Here is a 25,075-nt window from a genome sequence, read left to right as displayed (position 1 = left end):
CAAGAATATATGACATCGTAATTACATTTTGACCAGTGAAGAACTGACATCAAAGGAACCATACGTTGATTAAATAGAAATAATCAACAAGTCAAGTAAAGGATAAATCGCTGTAGGGTTAGAGAACTTGATTTATGACTTGAATATTGTTAATCTTCTGTTGTAGTTATTTTCTATCTACACTCTTAAATATGTTAGACTCAGATCGACGTCCGGCTTCTAATCGACGTCCAAATCTGACGTCACATTCTCAAATCGACGTCCAATATTTTTATACTCTAATCGGACGTAAATGTATTGCCAAAACGACGTCTGATTGATTGTAGTCGTCTTTTAATCCATGTTCAATATCAATAAATAATAAATTAATGGACCTAATTTACACTTATGCATATACATGTTTGTAGGGTTCTTATGACAACTAAATTTTCAAACATTTATACATACGTTTCATATACATTTCTGCAAACAGACAACATACATATTAATGTTTATCTTGATAAAAAGTTAATCCAAAAATTGATTCACCTAATAGTGTGTCATTCCTATTCATAATAAAAAATTACATGCATGTAAATGTAGGGCAATTAGTATGCAACCCAACGACAAAGAAAACCAAACGAAATCTAGGAGATTTATTCAGTCTTCAACAATAGACAAAACAAAGAAGCACAACCAATTGTTTTGAGAATATTATATTCAGACTCTGTAAGGTTTTTTTTCCAACAAATTTCTTGAGTTTTACACCTGGAGTGAAACGTAAAGGCAAGGAACTGGCATCATGTTTTAAGTTGTGCTGTTACACCACTGTTTTAGGAAAAATGCGGTGCTCACTCACATGTTTAACCCCGACATATTCTGTATGGACCTGCAGTGCATTGGTTTTCGATGGTTTATATCTGTCATATTTGTTTTGGGGGGATTTCCTTTATAAAGAAGACCGTTAATTTTCTTAATTGAATTGTTTACATTATGTAGTGGCCTTTTATAGCATTTGTGGTATAGATTTTTATCATTGTTGAAAGCCGTATAATTTATAATTGCTCACATCTATTTTATTTGAACTCTGGTGTATAGTTGTCTCTCTGTGAAATCATACCAATCTCTAAAATTTAAAAATTAATAGCACAACCTGTTTACATACTTCACCGGTATGTAATCATTAAAAAAAAAAACACACACACACACATTTCTTTTTAAATAGATTTTATTTGTCTCATATATTATGTTTAAAGGTTTGAATGTTTCAGCGACTATCGGTTCCCTTCAGTTTTGTATTCTGTGTACAAAATGGACGTTAATAAGAGAAGCTGAAAATCGTACGTCGATTAGAGAATGCCAAAAAATGGACGTCGATTAGATAGGCATAAAATTGGTCGTCGATTTGGAATGTTATTTTATTGTGACGTCACATTTTGTCGTCGATTTGAGGAACGGACGTCGATTAGAGACCGGACGTCGATCTGAGTATTACAAATATACCGTGTTATAACCCTATATAAAGCTAAAGAGTATGGGCATTACTCAAGAAGCGAAAGCTGTTTCTGTAAATATAATTTAAGAAAGAATTATTTTGTGGTAATTTTCTTATGATAGAAACTTTCTGTTGGGTAATCATGGAAAACTAATCAACTGACTGACTACTATTTTATCTGACCAATTTGTCCTGCCTGTCTCCTTCTGCTGACAAAATATATTTAAGTGGCAAGTAAACAGAAGAATGAACAATAATATCCTCTTTGGGCATTACTATGGCGGTTTAATAGTTATTTTGGCCTTCTGTTAAAAGGTTTTGTTCACGATTTTGCACGTTTTAGTGAATATTTATGATATTATAAATCATATACATTAAGATATATAAAAGCCATTAATATGTCATATGTGTGTTATTATTTTAATTTTGTCTATTCGGTCCTAAAATGTGCAACATCTGCTACGAATGTCGTTTTTGTTAGGAATCTTCTGAAATAAATATAATGAAATATATTGTAATATTAGTTACTTATGTTGAAACAGAATAATGCAATCAAGATCAACTCTTTAAAATCTAGATACAAAATTTTCATACTTCTCTGGGATACGGTTGATTCTCAAAGTTATGTTTGACAAAGATGTACAATTGTATACCAGTTAAAAAACAAAGCTTGATATAGAAGTCAAATAATTGCTTTACATCAATCAATAAATCTTTGGGCAGCTACCTGTTAAGAATTTTAAGGGAAATTAACAAAGCATTGTAGCAATTTATACCGCAATAAATTGATTTTTCCATCCATATATCAGTGTAAATAGCGGACCTAATCTTTTATACGATATGGTAAAAATTAAATTATTTAATGCCAAAAGAGGCGCAAACCAGGGCCGACTGTGCAAGGGCTGTATAGCCAGTCACTGTCGTTAAAAACTTCCATTTGTGCTTATCTTTTATTCATAATGTTTTAATAATAATACAACTCATACATTAACGATATCGGTGTAAAAACGTGACGAAAAGTACCGTTAACTTGCAATAACTAGTTTGATTAAGATACTAGTTTACTAGTTTATAAACTTTAAAAACTGACAGACATCGTAGCATCATTGGTTAAATCGACATTGTATGCCAACACAAGGCGATAGTAAACAAAACTCAGCAAATCAAACTCTTAACAAAAAACTTTGAAAATTGAAAATAAGATTAAACGAGAAATCATAACTAAGCAAAGTTCAATAGTTAATGCAACTATACAATAAAAGTACACGGGGTTTTAAGAATATACAGGAAAACATTTTAGTGTTTGACATTTAATCTATGAAGTTCCTTGACAAACAACTGATTTACTACATATTGAGTGTAAATCCAGTATTGACTTGAAGGTATTCTGGCTACATTTTGTCAGAGTTACTGTTGAATGATTTTATAATTCGCTCGTTCATCAATTTAAATTGACTTTTGTTGCTATACATCACTGAAGAGTGAACAATCAAAACAAGGAAATTACAAATCACAATTGATACACACGCAGTGTGATTAGATAGATCTGGAGTATAACAGCAAACGTTCTGACTATTTTGACTTATGTATTGCGTGTTGGTTTCACGAGTTCACAATGCCAACTCTCTCAATACTGTCTTAAGCTATATAATGTTCAGCTGTATGGTACTAAAGATCTGCAATTTAAAAGGAGTTTGTCATATCTAGTATAACATCATCGGGTACAATCATATATTTCTTACAATAAAAAAGCATTAAAAACATACGAACTCCCTGGTAAATTTTGAAAAGTGGGAAGATCATAAAACCGAAAAAATAATTGTTATATTTCTGAATATGGTACAGACATTTTCCAAAGAAAAAAGTGGGTTAAACCTAATCCCATATAGCTAGCAAATCCTCCAAGAAACGACAGTCGTTTTATCTGTTATATTGACAAAACTAATAGTGCAACCCAAAACAGACGTAATTGGTTAAAGTGACAATAATTTTGATCATGCAGCCAAAAAATGTGTAAATAGTTATCAAAGGTATCAGGATTATAATTTAGTACGCGCATCAATGTTATATTCTCTAGAAAAAAACACATTTGTAAATCAAAGTAAAAACGTCTTCCTTGCTTCCAGTAAAAAGTTAAGATACATTTAAAAAGTACATTTCCTAAAAGCAATTTCCACATCCATGTCTTGATTTATTGATACAAAAATATAATATCTAGGTAAAATACAAAGTCTGACAAAATCAAAGGTGTTTGTTTATGTGGCCAATTATCCAGTCAATAATCGGTCAAAATTAAACAATCACAAAGCCAAAATCAATTAACCCCCTTCTTAAGCGAGTCATTGCATTTCAGTTATCCCAGTGAACTTGAAAATGTTTATACTACCGAAACTATAAGATCTGCTTCATCTCTGGATCTCTGTTTTGTTTTTGACTCGGATAACCGACTACAAACTAAGACATAATATAAACGTGACGGCTACAGCTTTCCCATTGTGCTCCATTTTATGACATTTACATATTCTTGTAAATTTATAACGCGTGGACATGTTAATGACAAAGTTTCCTTAATAATTGTGTACTTGTTACACAAACACTGCTCCGACAGGGTTATAACGACACTGTGAGGTTTTTGGTCACCACCACGAATTCGTAGACCGATACGAGGTGTCTGGGTCTCAACTCACAAGCGACATGTGGTAGTGCTATCATCTCTTCAAATACTTAAGAATTACCTGATCTGTAATTTACCGATTATGTCATATTCCATTTCGTGTTTGTGACAATCTGACTTATTTGCATGACGATTAAGTGCATGCATAGCAGAAGAAGACCCTGCATGTGCGTTCATTCTCGCACAGGTTTGTTGTTTAAGCAATTCCCTCAGTTTTTTATTTTATCTTGCGTGTCTATTTTTATCCCTTAATGAACCCCTGATTGTGGATTTATCATTGTGGTGAAGTGTTCCATGATGAACTTGACATTGCACAAAATATAGCTGTGTTACTATGTTTAGTAAATAAACACAACTAGTTGCAGTATAAAATCAAATATTATAACTTCTATGAATATTAATGCCAATACTGAACCTCTTTCAAACTTTTTTACAGAAAACTTTTAGACATTTTAGTCATCTCTCAGATTACATTAAAAATGAAAATAACTATTTTTGAGTTACATGCGTTCGAAGCGCCTTTCTTTGTGTTGACAGGAACCTTAGAAAATATATTTGAAGAGTTAAGATTTGGAGGTACTTCTAATAAATACATTGCCATGAAACTACTGAAACGTTCATTGTCGTTATATATATCAGCATTTTAACTTAATATTGTATTGGTTTTTTTTCTCTTGATTCGGAGTTACTGTAGAAACCTATTTGAACAGAACAATGATTAACAAAAACATGTACAGTCTCGAACCTTTTTTTTATATATTTTTTATTTTACTGAATTGATGCCATTAAGATTAATTTCAAACATGACCAAATAATCTATTTCTCTGATGTTATTCTGCATTGATATTTCCTATATCAATTTGATTTACATCAACCAAATAGATGTGTCGATCTGATTGACACTGGTCTATCAGACAGTTTATATAAAACACTTGATGTTTTAGCTTCTTAAGGTTAGACTGGTCAATCTGACGTAAAGACACGCTATATAAGTTATCTGACAGGGCAGTCAAACATGGAGACATGCTACTCAGTAAAGTGTTAACTTGTTTACTCTCTAAGGGTTACATTGACGGGTCAAATGCGAATATAAATAATGAAGTTTTCCATACTCAACTGTACTTTTTAACCATAACTGAGGCATTGACATTTTATTTTGTCAGCAATTTGACTAATTTTAAAATATAAACAACGAGCATTTTAACAATTAAAACAGCATTTTATCAAAGTTTTTTTAATTCCGTCGTTAAGCACTTTTTGATTTAATCAAATCAATAGAAACACATTTATTTTGAGTTGAACCAATGTAATTTCTATATGACTTTTTATCCACGCGTCTTCTTTGTTTGTAGGGGAAAAAATAACAATTAAGTTGTAATATATAATCTTTGAGAAATCTAGGAATTAATCCCTTCAACACAGCAATATAAATAACTGTCAAGATATTTATTTGTTATTGGTATTGTTCAGACAACAATTACCTTCTTATTTTCCAAGTTTCATCAGATATCTTTGATAGTATAGACAAATAATACAATAAATATTGCTAACAAAATAAAAGTTTATTAAAAATAGCAAACAGTAATAATGTAATGTTGTTCATACCAATATGATCAACCTTGAATTTAAAAAGACTACAAAAGTCATAAAAATTTATATAAGATTACGGTGCCGTCTAAACACATCGCAAGGTACAATTGAGGTTAAAAGCTGAATATTAAAACGTTTTGTTGCTTTACGATCAAGAATACAGAAACAGAGCAAGTTTTCGTGAAGCTTTAACTGTAATTCTTATCAGACGTACAAAGTTGAGAATTTATTTTTTTATGATCAGGATGTATCGTTTGTTTATTTCAGAACCACTGAGGCACTGCTGGATGGGTAGTACTTTTAGAATTTGTAGTCCATCTTCTGCGGTACCGACCTTGTAATAGATATAACTCATAAGATGAGAGTTATAAACGTGAGACACCAGTTCTGTTTTGCAGAACATAAGTTTTGAATGAATCGGCGATCTTCTTAGATTTCATTTCAACAATACAATATAATCACGAATTTGAAGAAAAACAATAGCATCGATATCCATGTTCCGGCGGTATATAGCCGTATAATAAAGGACCAAAGATCTATTTGTATTATTAAGGATAAATTTCAGTCTTTGTTTCGTGGATGAGCAAAAAAAAGCAAGTGTGTGACCAACACGTTTAAAAGGTAAATAGTCTCTCGTTTGGCAAAGACTGTTGTATTGATATGACTGCAAATTTGGGTTATATGTCTAGTAATGACGTAGATGAAGCTCTGAATTATCTAGTTCAGGAATATAAAAAGGACCGATTAAGATAAAACAGATAAGGATCAGAAGTGAATCTTAACGTGGATACGAAATCAGTGTTTTGCATGAGGGATACGTCGACTCAATTTGAAGATGATTTTCAACATTATATAAATGAATGTATTTGAAAACATTCACACATTATAATTTGTAATATTTTTAATATTTAGGTTTTACACGAAAAAAATGAACTGAAACAGCACATAAAGCATTAAGAAACATTTAGCAAACTCAAGTCTTATGTGATTTCAGTTATTAGCACAGGATATTGGTCTAAGCAGTTTAAAGGACATTTGGATCTGATAAAACTTATTGTTGACAGCTCTTTTCTACTGCTATTGTTTAGAAATTGGACTGAACTGGACAAAATTCAAAAATTGGCTACGGACATGTGTTATAGACTCCATTCTCAGCGTGTATGGAAATTACAAGGAAAATAATAACTGTATATATGTAGTTAAATATATGTATAGACAATACATTCAGTGAAATAAGGAAAGATATGAAATGAACATTATGTACATATGTGTATAGATAGAGGCAGGGGTGTCCAGTTTTCCATTGTATATTCACCCTATATTTTTAGATTTTAGTTGTGTACAGTAAATCTTATAAATAAATATTGATAGGGCCTAGATATTTTATACCTTTTAATTGCGTAAATTATTTCATCAGTCCTTAAGCTACGAGATATATAAAAAATCTGAAGTTTGATTTTTTTCTGATCAATCAATAATGAAAGTGAAATAGTGAAATAACAATTCGCTTTTTGCTGCCAAAAAGGTTCAGTTTTGTCAAATTACGCTAAGAAACATTGATAATTAGTTATTCACTTGCAAGTGAATGAGTCGACCTCTTCAAATCCGTATTCATGTGAACTTCAATTTAACCCCTAGCTAGAGATTGACAACGCATGCATTGTACGTGTACTGGTTATTTAAAGAAAAAGAATGTCAACAATGAAAGTGAAACTACGGTAAATCATTTGATTACTAATTCGATGCAAATAAAATCATTCTTATACGGTTCAAAACAATGAGAAACATCTATTTTTAATCTACAATATAAAATCAAACAGACCTATAAAAATCTAATTACACGTGTTGGTTTAATCTATTCATATCTTTATTTATGTTTACATCGCTTATATGGTCATCTGAGGTCAAATCGATAGTTAATTAGATGGCGTCTGGACTAAAATACACACGAAACGAACCTATATATTATCTACCCCATGCTCCGTAAACTATTTATTTTATACTTTTGACAGTTTGGATAAAATTGAGAATGGAAATGGGGAATGTGTCAAAGAGACAACAACCCGACCAAATAAAAAACAACAGCAGAGGGTCACCAACAGGTCTTCAATGTAGCGAAAATTCCCGCACCCGGAGGCGTCCTTCAGCTGGCCCCTAAACAAATATATACTAGTCCAGTGATAATGAACGCCATACTAATTTCCAAATTGTACACAAGAAACTAAAATTAAAATAATACAAGACTAACAAAGGCCAGAGGCTCCTGACTTGGGACAGGCGCAAAAAATGGATAAATGTTTTACATTGTTATAAATCAAATATGAGAATTTGAGTCAAATCGGTGACCATGAATTTGACAGCTAGTGCCCCTTTAAATATTCTAGATTTTTCCGTGTACAGTGAATCTAAATTTTTAAAGTTATTTGGGGAAAATAAGTTTTAATTAACTCCTGTCTGGATAATATCCGTTGAGGAGGTGTTCCATAATTGGAAGGATATACATATAGAAGAAGAAGAAGAAGAAGAAGAAGAAGAAGAAGAAGAAGAAGAAGAAGAAGAAGAAGAAGAAGAAGAAGAAGAAGAAGAAGAAGAAGAAGAAGAAGAAGAAGAAGAAGAAGAAGAAGAAGAAGAAGAAGAAGAAGTAATCGAAATCTGCATAATTTTGTATCCTTGTGTAGATAAATAAATAAGCAGACACATTTCTGTTTTCCCAGGTTCACAATTATCTGTTTCCTAGATTTATTAATTAAAATGTCAAAACCTCTATATTTCAATAACAGGTTCTGTAACTAAACAGAAATCAAATCTGTATCCAAGAAACAAGTAATTTAAGACATAACATTTGTCCGCTACCTTTATACAGCAAAAATATTAATTATTAAATTTGGAGAAAAAAAAATATTTGATAGTCCCAACGCTAACTTGGAAAAGTGTTAATTTCTGCCATCATACACTTGTATGATCTATTGTCTATCATTCCTCGTCCTAAAAGCGTTAAAATAAACGTTCCTAAATACATCATTATTCATTCAAATGATAAATAATGTTACAACAGGAAAGAGGTCAAACTATTAGTTAAAAATGTACTGTCTGGTGTTATAAATGTATTTTTATTACGCTATAAATCCTAGCGTGGTTTCTATGAACTTTTCCATAATAAAAGGCAAAAATAATCATATCTTATTTATATATCATTACGTCAGCTTTTATCAGATTTAGTAAGAGTACAGATATTGCAATGTGAGTTGACATCTATTACATTGGATTGTTAATAGTACTCGGAGAAGTTGGATTCAGCAGATACCACTTCGTTTATAGGGAGACTTATTTGCACTTTGAACGGCGTCAATGCAGAACTAAATTCTTTTTATTAGTTAGATGATAGCAAAGTTTGTAAATCAGATAGTAAAATTATTCCAATATCCAAAACAATTATGATGATCTTTTGAATTTTTGACATAATTCACAATTACAGTCTTACTAGTCTAAGTATTTTAGAGACAACAAATCGATGATTCAATGGAACATACATGGAGGGAAGATTAGTACCCAGCCAAAATTAACAGCTTGCATTTTTATGAATACTGGACATGCATTCTATATCTTCATTTTACGCACTGCAGTTTGGTTTTATAAAAACAATGACAATTCCTGTCATACTCTCCTGAATTAACATTAATAATGTCTATTTAGAAGCAAAAATAAAATAGGTCTTTAACTGACAAATGGTGTATCATGAATAGGTATCAATCTTCTTTCGTGATTGATGATAATTTATATATTCGTGAATATGAATCATGACATATTTATAGTGTCTAAGCATCATAATACAAGAAAATGATATTTGAAAGCCCAAATTTAGCTTTATCAAACAGTCTTTCCTAAAAGACGTTCACTGCGGCGGAAAAAAACATGAAACCTAAACCTGCAAGTAAATAAAATTGCACCTGTGTAAAATGACTGAGCGCGCGGAATCTCACCATTTGTGTGAAATTTATCTTAAGTAATTACAAACTCCTTATCGTTATCCTTGATTTGCCTTTGGTCGTTTTTTGCAATGGAATTGTCATTTAGTTGTTAGCTAATGAGTTTGAATGTCCCTTTTGTATCTATCAACTCTATTTTAGAACTGCATGACTGATAAACTTTTAAAACTTTTATTGGAAAAAGTATGAAAAAACTATAAAAATATCAGACAGATTTTTGTTATCCATTACTATTGATTAGAAGAAAAATATGAACAATTAGATAAAAAAAAAACTAACAGTTGAGATTGAATAATTAATCATTTTTATGTCAAATGCTTTCCAAAAGCTGACCCACGCAATATATCTGGAAAACCTTATATTCCTCGCTATATGTTTGTTCGGACATTGTCGATAGTAGGTCACAAAGAAATATATGTCATGATTTACAAGATATGAGTAAACAAAATCTAAGAGGGTCATTTATATGAAAGAAATGAAGAAGTGACATGATATATTATCATTATCATTTATTGATTGGAAAAATATATTATACTAATGGTTTTTACTCTATGTTATAGAATTGTATCTGACATTCACGCCGACTAGGGATTCTTTATGTGAAAAATCAAAACAAATCATATTTACATCAACGCCATTAGTTTTTAACCGAGTACGGTCTGAGAAGAACATTAGTAGTAAATTCGACACTAATTCTTCAGCATAGACCAAGATTGATTTAAGCCAGAAAACAGTATCATCCTTGTAGCTTCAACACAATATTGTTATATTGTATACAGTTAGCTTCTGTTAAAATTTATATGAGTAACAAGAACATGGTGATGCTCATTATTTTTAGTGTGAGTTAAACCATTAAAAATTCAATCGATGTTAGTACTGATCAGCGTCATCCCTAAAATATTACTGCAAATTTTAAAATGCAATTATTTAAGAATAAGTATATTCAAAAGACCAATAAATTAACTTTAAATGTATCTAAGAGCAAAACGTTATAAAAAATAATTGTATCTTTCAAAGATTAAAGTAATGTAGTCATTTTCAATGAAATTTAGACTTTAAAATTTACTATTCATATATATTATTATTTAATACTACGTTCATTAAAATTAAAGAGGCGACTACAGAACGAAATCAGGGAATGAGCTGTAAATATACACCGTAAGAATAGATTTTAGGTATATCCTCGCTCAAAAAAGGAAAACTTACAATAGGAGACGAGACATTGTCTTCTCTTCCGTAAATGCAAGTGTACAGTTTCTGATGTGAAACAGAAATAAACAAACGACGAAAAAAGTCTAAACAAGTGAAACTGCGAGCTACTGCTCACTGATATTACCCCCGCCGCAAGTGGATAATATTAATTGTGTAAAATTATGCAAGTGTTCGGTAAACAGGAAGTTGTCGAGTGATGAATCTGAAAACGCATCACACGGTATAGCTGACTTATATTAACCCTTAAACCAAATTTCAGAAATCCTTGTATTGTAGTTCCTGAGAAAAACGTGACGAAAAATTTTCAACTTGGCTATCATGTGTAAAATCAAACAAGTGTTCGGTAAACAGGAAGTTGTTGAGTGATGAATCTGAAAACGCATCACACGGTATAGCTGACTTATATCAAGTCTGAAACCAAATTTCAGAAATCCTGGTAGAGTAGTTCCTGAGAAGAATGTGACGAAAAATATTCATGGGACGGACGGACTGACAGACTGATGGACTGATGGACTGACGGACTGACGGAAGGACAGACAGAGGTAAAACAGTATACCCCCTTTTTTCAAAGCGGGGGTATAATTATTTCAAACAAAATATACTTTTGTATATATTAAGTGTTAGTAAATATCTAAGTAAAAAGAACTAATACGGATCTTTGATAAGCACAAAAAAGATAACCACAATGGGAAAGGAATATTTATGGTAACAATACAGTTTTAATGATGCACAGACCATTACAGATTGGATTCCTACTAATTGGCATTATAAACACATTGTATGATAATTGATGCCTCGCAAATTTTTAAAGGTACTACTATCTTTAGACTACTAGTATTATTAAATTCATTCGAATATCTATTTCATGAGACTTATTATTTTGTTACGGACAAACACTTCATTAATTCCCCTTTTCCATAAAACTACCGTTTGAACTGAGGAGATACACGTTCTGTAGTAACTTATTAAAAAAGACGTTCGCATTTTTTAGCGGAATGTTCAAATCGCACATGCGATTGAATTGCTTTTTCTGCACAGTATTTAATATTGTGTTGGTTTTTTTCCTTGTATGGCCACAATTAAACTAAATTAAAATTATTACAATGAATGTGACAGTTGTATGTGACATTTGTGTGATGTGTTTGAGCTTTGGATTTTGCAATTGGATTACGGACTCTCCGTTTTGGATTTTCCTAGGAGTTCTGTATTTTTGTTATTTTATTTTATAATGTCTAAGAATGGTACTAGCTCGCTCCTCCTTCTTAATCATTTAAAATTTACCCGATATACTACATTTGGTGTACTTTACTGAATGCACCTCATTGGTATGGGAGAATGCTAGAGATTCAACAGACTATTCAAAAGGGAATGAATGAGAATCTGGAAATTGTAGTAACTATATGAAAATGTTTTCTTAAAACCTTATACAATACATATAGAATAAAAAAGCGGAAGATACAGAAGGGAAAACTTACAAAATTATGGCAAACAAAAATCGAGGAAAAAACAACAGTCCAAAAAATACTACGTAATAAAAGGCAACAGTAGTATACCGCTGTTCGAAACTCATAATTCGATTGAGAAAAAACAAATCTGGGTTACAAACTAAAACTGAGAGACACGTATCTAATATAAGAGAACAACTACACAACAGAAACACAACATTAAAATGTAACACACACAGAAATGAATAGTATACCAATGGCCATTTTCCTGACTAGGTACAGGACATTTCAAGAAACAAATGGTGGGTTGATCCTGGTTTTGTGGCATGCCAAACCTTCCGCTTCTATGGCAATGTTAAATATAACATTAAAATGTCAACATTACATGATAGGACTACAATATAAATACAAGGGAGAACATATAGGATAGAGAAACACACGAATAATAGCTAACAAAAGGTACCAGGTTAAAAATAAAAGCATAAACCTGAGCGACACGAAACCAACCCAATACCTAGAGGGATATCAGGTGCAGTGGAATGGTATGAACACATGGTATACACATGCGGCATTCAGTTGTTTGCTCATGGAAAGACTCGATTTGGGGTTAAATCACATAAAACAATGTCGATGAGAGAATGCCTATGTCAATTGCATTATATCCTAGGTCATCTGTCAATCAGATATTCCATACCTTAATAACGAATTGAAAAGACAACTGATAGATTTAAGGAAATGAACCAGAGATGTTCGAATAGAAGATAGAACACCGGTTCATTTCATGATAATCTATGTGAAGAAAGGAGAAAATAGATTCAGTTTAAGAGTTGTATGTTGGTTTGTTTTTATCTTGTTTAATTATTGATTAGTAATGTACGCTGGGAATAATGGTAATTTACATTATGCTTCAGGATTAGGCTCAAAATTTGACGGAATAAGTTCAAGGCATGACAATTATTGAGCATGAGAAAATAGTGTGCATATCATTTAGAAAAATCGGCGTGAATGACTGATTTCGTGTGAAAACTGTTAATAGATTGAAATAAAGTAGGAACTAATTACCGGTATAGTTATTTGCAGAATGACACTTGACTACCACCGACAATAATAGCGTCTATACTACTTGAGAAAAATAGATCACATGGGACTGATATTATTACTTTCAAGGAACTTACTTCCCTACACTAGACTGTTAACGAAGTTTCCAAAACTTAATCGACTAACTTACTAACTGCTTACTTTTGTAGAGTCCAAGAGTTCACAATGTTTTATTTGTTTTGCTTGAAATATATTTTATTTGTCAAAATATTAATTTGACTTCTGTCAATATAATGTTTTCAGTTTAGTATTTTGTAAACTGTTATCTTTCATCTTCTTGGCATAGTCATTATGCAGTGTGACTTTTATCTTACTTGCATGGTCATTATGCAGTGTGTCTTTTATCTTACTTGCATAGTCATTATGCAGTGTGTCTTTTATCTAACTTGCATAGTCATTATGCAGTGTGTCTTTTATCTCACTTGCATGGTCATTATGTAGTGTGTCTGTTATCTTACTTGCATAGTCATTATGCAGTGTGTCTTTTATCTTACTTGAATGGTCAATATGCAGTGTGTCTTTTATCTTACTTGCATAGTCATTATGAAGTGTGTCTTTTATCTTACTTGCATGGTCATTATGCAGTGTGTCTTTTATCTTACTTGCATAGTCATTATCCAGTGTGTCTTTTATTTTACTTGCATGGTCATTATGCAATGTGTCTTTTATCTTACTTGCATAGTCATTATGCAGTGTATCTTTTATCTTACTTGCATAGTCATTATGCAGTGTGTCTTTAATCTTACTTGCATGGTCATTATGCAATGTGTCTTTTATCTTCTTTACATAGCCATTATGCAGTGTGTCTTTAATCTTACTTGCATGGTCATTATGCAATGTGTCTTTTATCTTCTTTACATAGTCATTATGCAGTGTGTCTTTAATCTTACTTGCATGGTCATTATGCAATGTGTCTTTTATCTTCTTTACATGGCCTTTATGCAGTGTGTCTTTCATCTTCTTTACATGGCCATTATGCAATGTGTCTTTTATCTTCTTTACATAGCCATTATGCAGTGTGTCTTTTATCTTCTTTACATGGCCATTATGCAATGTGTCTTTTATCTTCTTTACATAGCCATTATGCAGTGTGTCTTTTATCTTCTTTACATGGCCATTATACGATGTGTCTTTTATCTTAATCGCATCGCCATTATGCAATTTGTCTTTTATTTTATTAACATGTCCATTATGCAATGTGTCTATTGTCTTCTTTACTTAGCCTTTATGTAATGAGTCTTTTATCTGATTTACGTGGCCATTATGCAATGTGTCTTTTATCTTATCAACATGGCCATGTTGTGTGTGTTTCCTTTGTATACAGAGTAATTTGTTTTGATTGTCCCTTGTTGTTTTCTTTTCCATTTGTTAACAGGGATTCTAATATGACGTGCTTCTTTCGCTTTGTAAACAACACTGTGATAAAATTCTCCATATATCTATACTTAGCGCAGACTCAGAGATATACATAATAATGGCTGTTACAATATACTTCCCACGTAAATCCACATGTATTGGAACCTATTTGTAAACCTTTTGCCGATTTTATTTTTTTTTAAATTGCAGTTAAAAAAGACAAAATAACTTATTTTAATTCGGATGCATAATAAAAAGAAGTAATGTACAAGAGCTCGGAGAAATCAACAAAATAAAAATTAAATAAAATTCCGCGAAAGTCTTTTAATGTTTTTGACGCATTTAAGGTGGTACCTAACACTACAGGGAGATAACTCTGTAAAGTCAGCTAAAAGTTTTAATTACGTTGTGTTGTAAAGGGAATATTAAGCTTCTCAATGATCAAAATAGATGTTTGTCAAACTGCTATATAACCCGTGTAATTTTTCTGACAAAACGGTTGGTTCAAAATTTTTGAAATTTTTATATTTTTGTGAAAAAGGTCAAAGTCAATACTTTGTTAAAATTTAATGAAAATTAAACGAGCCAAACTAATTTTAGTGAAAGTGTTGGGTACCACCTTAAGTCATTTCAAAACATGACGTCATACAAAGGAAAACGCTACAGTTGAACGTTTTCTGAAAAGTGAACCATCGGAATTCGTATAATATTGTATTAAAATTGATTTGTAAGGTAGGTTTTGTTTTATTTTCTATTCTATTGCATTTTTTGAATATTTACTGATTTCGGCAAGTCAACATGGCGGCTCCTTAGTTACAAAATGTCAACTTTGGATTTGACGGTAGCTTACGAGAAAAACATGCAAATTAAAAATGGCAAATGTTGGGTTTGTGAATTTAAGAATTAAATTTTTTTTCTAGCGGTTATTCACTAAACAATCCATGCAAACTACAGATTTTATGAATATTTGAGCTTTATCGAACCGGGAGTAAAAAAAGAACAGCCACACACACAGCATACCTACCATCGCTTCAGTTTTTTAATGACCGTATTTGTCCCATTAGAATCGAAATAATTCATGGAAGCCATAGATTGTTGGAAATTTACACATGGCCTGGGCCGTGATATTCGTTAATTTTATCCCTCGCTAACGCTCAGGATAAAATTCGAATATCACGGCCCAGGCCATGTGTAAATTTCCAACAATCTATGGCTTCCATGAATTATTTCTTAATCAACCATCAATAAAAAAAAAAGATAAACTGTTTATTGATTTTTGATAAAGCTGCACTTGAAAGTTTCTATGTATCAGACTTAAACATATGAAATACAATTCATTCACAGACATGAGATTTTTATTTATACATTTGTCTCTCATGCATGAAAATAAGCAGTCAACTTGAATTACATAACTTCCTAACATTATGTGGCGTAGATGTTGCACCAAATAACGCATTGGAAATATTTTTTGCCATTGTAAAGACTTACAATAAAGACATGTGATAACATCAATTGATAAATAAGAATAGATATGCCTTGGTTTCTTTCATAACGCATGTATTCTATTACAATTATCTAATCAGTGTAATCACTGGATGAAATGGTTCCCTTGTTTACCTGAGGTCAAGACAGTACCGAGAAGAGATGACAATACAAATGAATTAAGGATGTATTCTTCTGACTTTTCAGTCTCGTTGAAATCTCGGTCTTGAATTATTTCCAAAACATGTGATAGAAGTGGAAAAAATCAATGAATTTTAAAAATATTATAAGCAAACATAAACGGTTTTTGCGTAATCCAATTTTCAAATTTTTCAACCAATCAAGTCAGTATTTTTAGCCAAATTTTTGAGAAAATAGGTGAGGGATACAAAAAATGATTTTACAAGAATCATGTACATTCCATATCATTTTGGTCTTTTCAAATTTCTTAGATATGTCTTTTTTCATTCATTTATAACCCAAAAGTTTCAATAATATGCATTTTGTTCTTAAAACTGAGAAAAATCACAAAAATACAAAATTGACAGCATGGTAAATTTTACACAAAAAGCGTCAAAATATGATAAAACTTTCTTATATTAACACCTACCTATAGTTTTTGTCAGTAAAATTTATTCAGATTGGTCCACTTCATCTTTATAGAAAGTATGAGAAAAAGTTTAATTGTGAAACTGTGATTTTTTTCATGATAATAGCCCAAAAATAGGTAAAAATCGATGAAAAATGGGAAAATCATCAAAATCGGGCATTTTCAAAGGGCCGTAGCAAAAAAAGAAGTGCACCACCACATGATTTTTTCTTCACCAATTATTTTGTTACAGTCTTATAAACCAAAAAATCAGGTTAAGAAAAAAAGTTTAATTCAAGAAATTTTTGGCTTCTCAGAGGTGTACATCCTTAAGTTTATATACACGAAAACTATATCTCAAATAATTAAAAGCTTAAGATCCATCAGGCGAAGCTTTTCTTGTCTTTTCTTGTTTCGGAGACCGTATTTAGGCAAGAAATCGTAAATGTTGAATAGTCATCCTAACTAATAATCCCATACTATCATTGGCTGTTTAGAAAAAAAAAACGACGTGATGAAATCATTTATTTTGTGTGGTTTAATTTTCAAATCTTGATAAAGTGTTGTGATGGTCCTTGTAAATGTATTGTGCATTTTAAAGATCTTTATCATTCTGTCTTTTCATCAGTTCTGGCAATAATGATATGAATGACCCATCATTATTTGGTACTTAATTAATTTTTAGATGTGTTTGAAATTGTTTCTTGTGACTTTATGGCATAAACAAAATTCGTGTCAATACTCTGAGACAAATTTTCAGGTCTTGTCTTATTTTATTTTTTGTTCTAATTTTCTAAGAATATTGTGTATTGTATAACGAATGCAAACGAGTATCGTTCCAATTACGTATTAATCAAAGCTAAGGACCTCTCTGATTCAAATTAAAATACTTGAATTATCCAATACATGTACGATGAATAATATCATGTGTCAAACGTTGCCATAAACATAGTGGTTAGATATTTAATTATTTTTCTGTGATGAATACATTGTGTCTATTACCCACGAGATCACATAAGATGAGAGACCTCATGCTTTCAATTTACATAATTAGAAAAGTTAACTTCAGTTATAATTTTTTTTTTCCAAACGCAAGCTTACAAAATGCTGAATCAGCTATCCAGAAAAGAAACTTTGCTTTAATGTTATTGACATTACAACTGATTGATGGGCACTGTCATATGTATGCTGATTAACCCAAACCTGTAACTTTTGATAATAAATTGAAAACAGACAAAAGTACGGAATCATCTTTGGAAATTGTTAAAAACAAAATTCGATGGCTTTCTGTCCCAAATAAATTTATTTAAAATAAGTTGACAGTGTTTTCTACAAAAACTACCATCTTTGATAAGCATATTATATTAATTGTTATTTCTTATTTTTTTATTTTTTTATTTTCTATTATTAAAATCATATTAAGAACTTTCAATTCATCGTTTTTTTTATTCATTCAATTCTACATAAATATTGGGACAAGCATCCATTTGACAGAACTATGGCTTGACGGCAACGAACCTTATTTATCAATAGATAAGTGTCCATACCTTATGCTAGATAGTCTGTCTCTTCACAAAGTTTCAACAATATATTATGATTCGTTATGATAAGCGGCATAGACACATTAACAAGTAAAACAATTCTTATATAATACAATTAAAGGAATAGTTTTCAGCTAATGATATCAAACTCAAAGTACTGCTGATAATATCTACATTATAATATGGAGTAATTGTTTTTCGATTTTCATTTGTATGTACTGTTTATGTAATCAATCTTATACTGCATATGCTGATATCGAAATAAATCTATCCATATGTATCTTTCGGTTAAATAAATTCAATCTGATAAGAAAAAAACGTTAGCGATTTCTCCGAATTGGGAGAACCAAAATAAATTAAGACAAATTCTCTATATCCAACAGTAATAATATTAATAACAACTATAACAACAAATAAGAGCAATATTTATTCATTTTTTCTGATTACATAACAGTCCTTTGTCCTCTATGCTATAATATTCATGTCAAGTATTAAAGACTGCCTTTCATTTTATGAATCAAATGAATATTTGTTTAAAGAATAGGCGAACGAAATCCCATTGAAATCAATTTACTTTATGAATGAAATACATTCATCGTTGATTGACAATTTCGTCTACTTTGTCTTCTAAAGGACTTTGGAGTCGTAAAAAAATAAAACAGTATGGACAAGACCTACGTCTACCTTCCTTAATCATAATTACCAGGCTTAATTAACCAGTTTTTCTTCGAAAGCATTTTGTAAAATATTTTTTATATGATTTTATAACATCAACAGAATTGTAAGTTTATGTCTGAAAATTTCATATTTTTTCTTCAGAAAATATGTCTGAAAAAACAGGAACGGTAAAAATGGTATATCGTTTTGCCATTATAACTTTGAAGTACTTCTCATGTAACCATCACATGCATTTCGGCATAACATTAAATTTTAAGGGAATTAACATGTAATAAAGACCCCAAACTCTGAGTGCTTTCAATGTATTTCATCGATAAATAACACACTCCTTAAATGGTGTTGAATATGCGTTATTGAAGTGTTTTCAGTTGAAGCGTAATTTTCAGTCATCATATGTGAAACGTAAAAGCACTCGATAATATTATGACATTTTTGGTCATGCTGACTTTTTTTGTAGATCTTGTCCTGTTGAACATTAAGAAGATTGTTTGAAAGTTTTGGTATGAAACAGATGGTACGCAGATCTACATGTAGTTTTACCCAGTCAGAGTTGTCTACCAAATAAAACGGGTTTAACGATCAAGGACAATATTCGGTTTTACCCATATGTTCTATTTTAGTCTCTGTGATAATATTGCTCGGCAGGCGGGATTATCGGACAATTTATTTTTAACAAGTTAACCCAATACTGATTGTGGTCAAGTTTGGTGCCAAGTGGCCCAGTAGTTTTAGAAAACATTTATGTACTGATAAAATATTTTTTTCCTATTAAAATCAAAATAATTCTATCATGCTATCCTCTATATAAAAAAGAAGATGAGGTATGATTACCAATGAGACAACTCTTCACAAGAGACCAACTGACTCAGAAATGGACAGTTATAGGTCACTGTACGGCCTCCGACAATAAGGAAAGCACATACCACGTAGTCAGCTATACAAAGCCCCGAGATCATTAATGTAAAACAATTCAAACAAGAAAAAAAAAAAAAAACTGACAGTCGGTATTAAGATATTAACAAATATAATGCCTACATATGTTAAAATGAGCAAAGACCATGGCAAGATAGAATTATTTCTGAAACAAATGTATTTGGATGGTCGTATTCTATTCATAATATTATCCTCCTAATAATGAGTTTTCTTGCTATTGAGAATGCATTGTGACGTCACATTTTTCATTGAAAAAGCATGCATAATACAAATTCAAATGACGTACGAAAAAATATGATCTGAGCATTTGTATATTATTTCGGTCGTCAATTTTATAATGCATATGCTGGTAACGAAATAAATCTATCCAAAGGTATCCATTGGTTTATTCAGTTCAATGGTTAGAGAACAATTATTGACCTTTCGCCGAATTGGGAGGACCGAATAATAACTTAAAAACAAATTCTGTATATCCTCCTGCAATAAAGTATTAACAACAACAGAAATAAAGAGGAACAATACGTATTCGTCTATACTTATGACATAACAGTCATGTGTCATCTATGCTCTAATATTCATGTCAGGTAATAAAAAATGCCTTGCATTTTATCAATCGGATGTATAGTTTTGTATAAGAATAGGCGAACGAATTCCTACTTAAATCAATTTTCTGTATGAATGAAACACATTTACCGTTGATTGATAGTTTCGTATACCATGTCCTTTAAAGGAATGATTTCTGTATCAATAAAAAAAAATAAAGCGTTTGGTCAAGACCTACGTCTGTCATTCTTTATCATAGACATAGGAAGATGTGATGTGAGTGCCAATGAGACAACTCTCCATCCAAATAAAAATTTATAAAAGTAAACCATTATAGGTTAATGTACGGCCCTCAACATGGAGCCTTGGCTCACACCGAACAACAAGCTATAAAGGGCCCCCAAAATTACTAGTGTAAAACCATTCAAACGGGAAAACCAACGGTCTAATCTATATAAAAAACGAGAATCTAGAAACACGTAAAAATTACATAAACAAACGACAACTACTGTACATCCTAACTTAGGCAGGTGCAAACAATTGCAGCGGGATTAAACGTTTTGATGGTACCAAACCTTCTCCCTTTTTCTGAGACAATAGTATAACCTCACAAAATAGAAAAACACACGATAAAATATGAATTGGAAGGCGTAACTCAATCAAAAAACGTAATTTAACACACTATGAACGAATGAATTTGATCACAACTATTTACCTGGCTTAATTGTTTTTCCGTAAGCATTTTTGTTAAATATTCTTTATAAGATTTTATAACATCAACAGATTTGTTAGTTTATGTCTGAAAATTTCATTTCTTTATGTCTGAACAAGAGGATGGTAACACTGGTTTATCGTTTTGTGAACGCAATAAAAGCAACTTTTGCTCTGGCTTGATAGTGTTGTAGTACTTCTCATCTAACAGCCACATGCAATTTCTACATAACATAAAATTTAAGGGATATTAGTATGTGATAAAGACCACAGATTCTGAGTGCTTTCAATGCATTGCATCGATAAATAATACCCTCCTGAAAATTATTTGAATATGCTTTATGGCCATGTTTTCATTGGAATCGTAGTTTACAGTCATAATATGCAAAATTAAAAACCACTCAATACATCATGACAATGTCGGTCAAGCTGACTTTTTGAAGATCTTGTCCTCCTGATCGTTAAGGATATTGTTTGATAGTAATGGTATTTTGGTATCAAATTGATGGTATGCAGATTTACAACTCTAACTGGTTCTAATTTGACTTCTGAAATGTTCGACCGCAAAAACTTAGTGAAATGCATTATATTAAAGTGGCTTATAAATATTGGCATGCTTAACCAGATTTCTTATCCTTTATTATATAGAGATCAATCAAAGAAGTTACATGCAATTTATGGAAACTGCTAAACAAATTTAAATGTTAAATCAGTCTTGCAATGACATCTTTTGTGGGATTGTGATGTAACTCAACCGCAGATAAGGCTTTCAAAAACAATTATAATGCTGATTCCTATTACATCATAACACTTCACAGGGATGTTTTGTTGAAGAGAAGGGTTATATTGCATGACAGCAATGAGTAACAAATGTTACAATCCTCCAAGCTATCCATCAAACACCTTTAATAAAAGTGTGTCAGATTTTACATTTCACAACAGTTTTAAATCTTATTAGATGCTTAGGTAGTATCACATACAAAGAACATACGCATAAACATTCATACAGCTTTACATCTAAAAAATACTTTTGAAATGAAGAAAAACTATCTTACCTGACGAGAAACCGTATTCTATAAAATCCGGGCATTCGATGATGGAATTTGTACCTGGATCAGTGCTATCAACACAACCAAATCCGTCCCATGTCATTGGACATTTTAAATCAGTAGTTGGAAAAGCGTTTAGTTGTCGTTCACAACATGACACTGCAGCAGAACAACAGTCTTTCCATCGTTCACAGTTTGTTTTATCAAGAAAACTACAAATTTCTGACACGCTTTGATCATCATGGATATCTGGCAAAACTTCTTGAATGTCTGTAGTTAAATTATGTAAAAGTTTTGGGTTTCGTTTATCAAAGTTTGGTCGTAGATGAGCAGATTTGTGAAAAAGATAAGAATAACACATTGAACAAGTCCACAGCTGAAAAAGACTCGAATTTAGATAACCAAAAGTATCCCTACAAAGTGAAGTTGTCATAATCTTCCACCTTCATACATCAATATGTAAAAAAAAAAAACTTAATCGGAATGACTTCTTGTGTCGCCAAGATGATAATAATGTGGCATGTCTATAAAACACATCGAATTAAATACCATTTCAAATCATTACATCATTGTCCTCATCAAATTATTTCATAAAGTATAGCTGTGTTTTCTACGAGATTAATATTTCAAACGAAAGTATAATATAATGAAGACCAATTACATAGGCGAAAGACAATCCCGATTAATTACGCTGGTATATCACTAACATCGATAACCCCATATATTTTCTAATGATGTCGATTTTCAAAGAGAAAAGAGTTAAATGAGATGAAGAATGATCCGAAGCTAATTTTTTTATCTGGATTTTATTGAATACTTTTTATTCACGTATCATAGCTACCGAGGTTTCTAAGGAATAGCTAAGCAGTAAAATGATAAGCTCATTTGTAAAGGACAGTGTTATAGTTTATTAACAAGTTTGTTTATGTAGATGTATTTTTTTGTTTAGTCGAGGGCATAGGTTAATAACATATTTGCTTGAACTAATGTGATTCATATACAATCGATATCCATTTAAAGCAAATCGTAAAAGAGATAGTCAACGTCAACACAGTCCATCTCTTCTAAAACTATATAGCTCACCATGAGTTCTGCTCATATTTCATTGACTGTAAGGAACGATTGTTGTTTAAATCTTTGTCCTTTGGTCCCCAGTGTAAAGTTGTCTCATTGGCAATCACGTCACATCTCTTTATTTTTGCAGTTGTAAGTAGTTGACATTAATATTATATTAATTCTATGCATCTAAATGATAAATAATTACATAATTTTACATTAAAGCAATATGTTCATGATTGTTACTTTTTCTGAAAGATGACTTCTGTCTGATTATATATAAAACATTTTCTCATTTTTAGAAAAAGTATTATATACCAGGTATGAAATAAAATGCATATGATTTCTTACGTTCAATCATTAATGAAAATAAAATAGTAAAAAAAGAATGAGCTTATAGCAGCGAGCTTGATTTAGTATTGTCAAAATGAACTAAGAAACAACGCTGATGAATTATTCACTTGCAAATGAATAATTCAATCTCATTGAATCCGAATTCATTTGACCTTCAATGTAGCCCATAAGCAAGACAAGGGTTACGCATGAAATCAGCTATAAAAAAGGAATGGAGAAAGACTTTATTTGAAGGATAAGGAAGGTGTGTGATTAAATGATAAGGATAATGTGTGATTAAAGGACGAGGAAGACTTTTGAATGGAAGGGGAGGAAGATTCGTGATTGCACAATGAGAAAGATTTGATGACGAGGAAGATGTATGATTGAAGAATGTGTGTTATTAAAGAATTAAAATATAATTGTCAATGGAGGCAGATGGTGTGTGATTAACAGATGAACTGTGTTTAAACACTTTACTTATTTTTTTAATACAAAGGATATTCTTCACCAGAAATAAATGATCTTAGCTGTATTGGCAAATGTTTCTGAATGTTGGCTCCACAGTGCTCTTCAAATTTATGGTTTCCATTCTCAATTTAATCGTCATGTTCGTACTTTAATTGGCCTTTTCTGTCTTTTTCGAGCTTCACTTATAAGTCTTTTGTAGACGAAACGCGCGTTTGGCGTACACAATGTGATTTCTGGTATACATGATGAGTGTATGAAGATAACCTTGTTATCGAAGGTTTAAAAAAAATGAAAATGAAGGATTAAAAAAATGTGTGAATAAGGCTGATAAAAATTTTCAGTAAAAGGATGAAAAAGGTTAGTGAGAGGAATGAAGAAGTTAAAAAGAATAAAACGATTTTTTATTTGTGGATAAAGAAGGCATAAAAAAGCAGATTAAAGGATGACCCAAACTTTTCACTGAATGATATAAAGGTGTAAATAAACTCATCATAGATACCAGGATAAAAATTTTGTATTTTCGCCAGACGTGAGTTTCGTCTGAAAAGACTCACCACCATCGTTGATTTTCCCATATTAATCTTTGTTAAAATTGCCCTTTCAAAAAATTGTGCAGAATGTATCCTTGTTTCAAATAAAAAAAAAAGTTTTATCCTGTCAAGTACTATAGAAAAAATTTCACATGACATTTTATTGCTTATAAGAAAATAACCATCACTGGAAGTTAACCAATCAAATTCCTCCCCTTATTTAACCAGTGTATAAAATTTAGTAACCATGTAACCTCAAGTTTCCAACATATTCTATAGAAACTCCAAATAAAAAAATTAACGTGCTTTGAAATACCCAAGACA

General features: G+C 31.3%; 1 protein-coding gene across 1 annotated transcript in view; it reads right to left on the bottom strand.

The window, feature by feature from the left end:
- Nucleotides 1-22,722, bottom strand: part of LOC143062592 (calcitonin gene-related peptide type 1 receptor-like) — a 49,238-nt gene extending 26,516 nt beyond the window's left edge. Inside the window, exon 1 of the mRNA XM_076234256.1 lies at nt 22,368-22,722. Coding sequence (XP_076090371.1) covers nt 22,368-22,722 — 355 coding nt within the window. The remainder of the gene's footprint in view (nt 1-22,367) is intronic.
- Nucleotides 22,723-25,075: the final 2,353 nt, after the last annotated feature.

Source organism: Mytilus galloprovincialis, chromosome 2, assembly GCF_965363235.1.
Source record: "Mytilus galloprovincialis chromosome 2, xbMytGall1.hap1.1, whole genome shotgun sequence".
NCBI lineage: Eukaryota > Metazoa > Mollusca > Bivalvia > Mytilida > Mytilidae > Mytilus > Mytilus galloprovincialis.
Note: the sequence above shows the minus strand (reverse complement) of the source record. Positions and strands in the feature narration are given on the sequence as shown.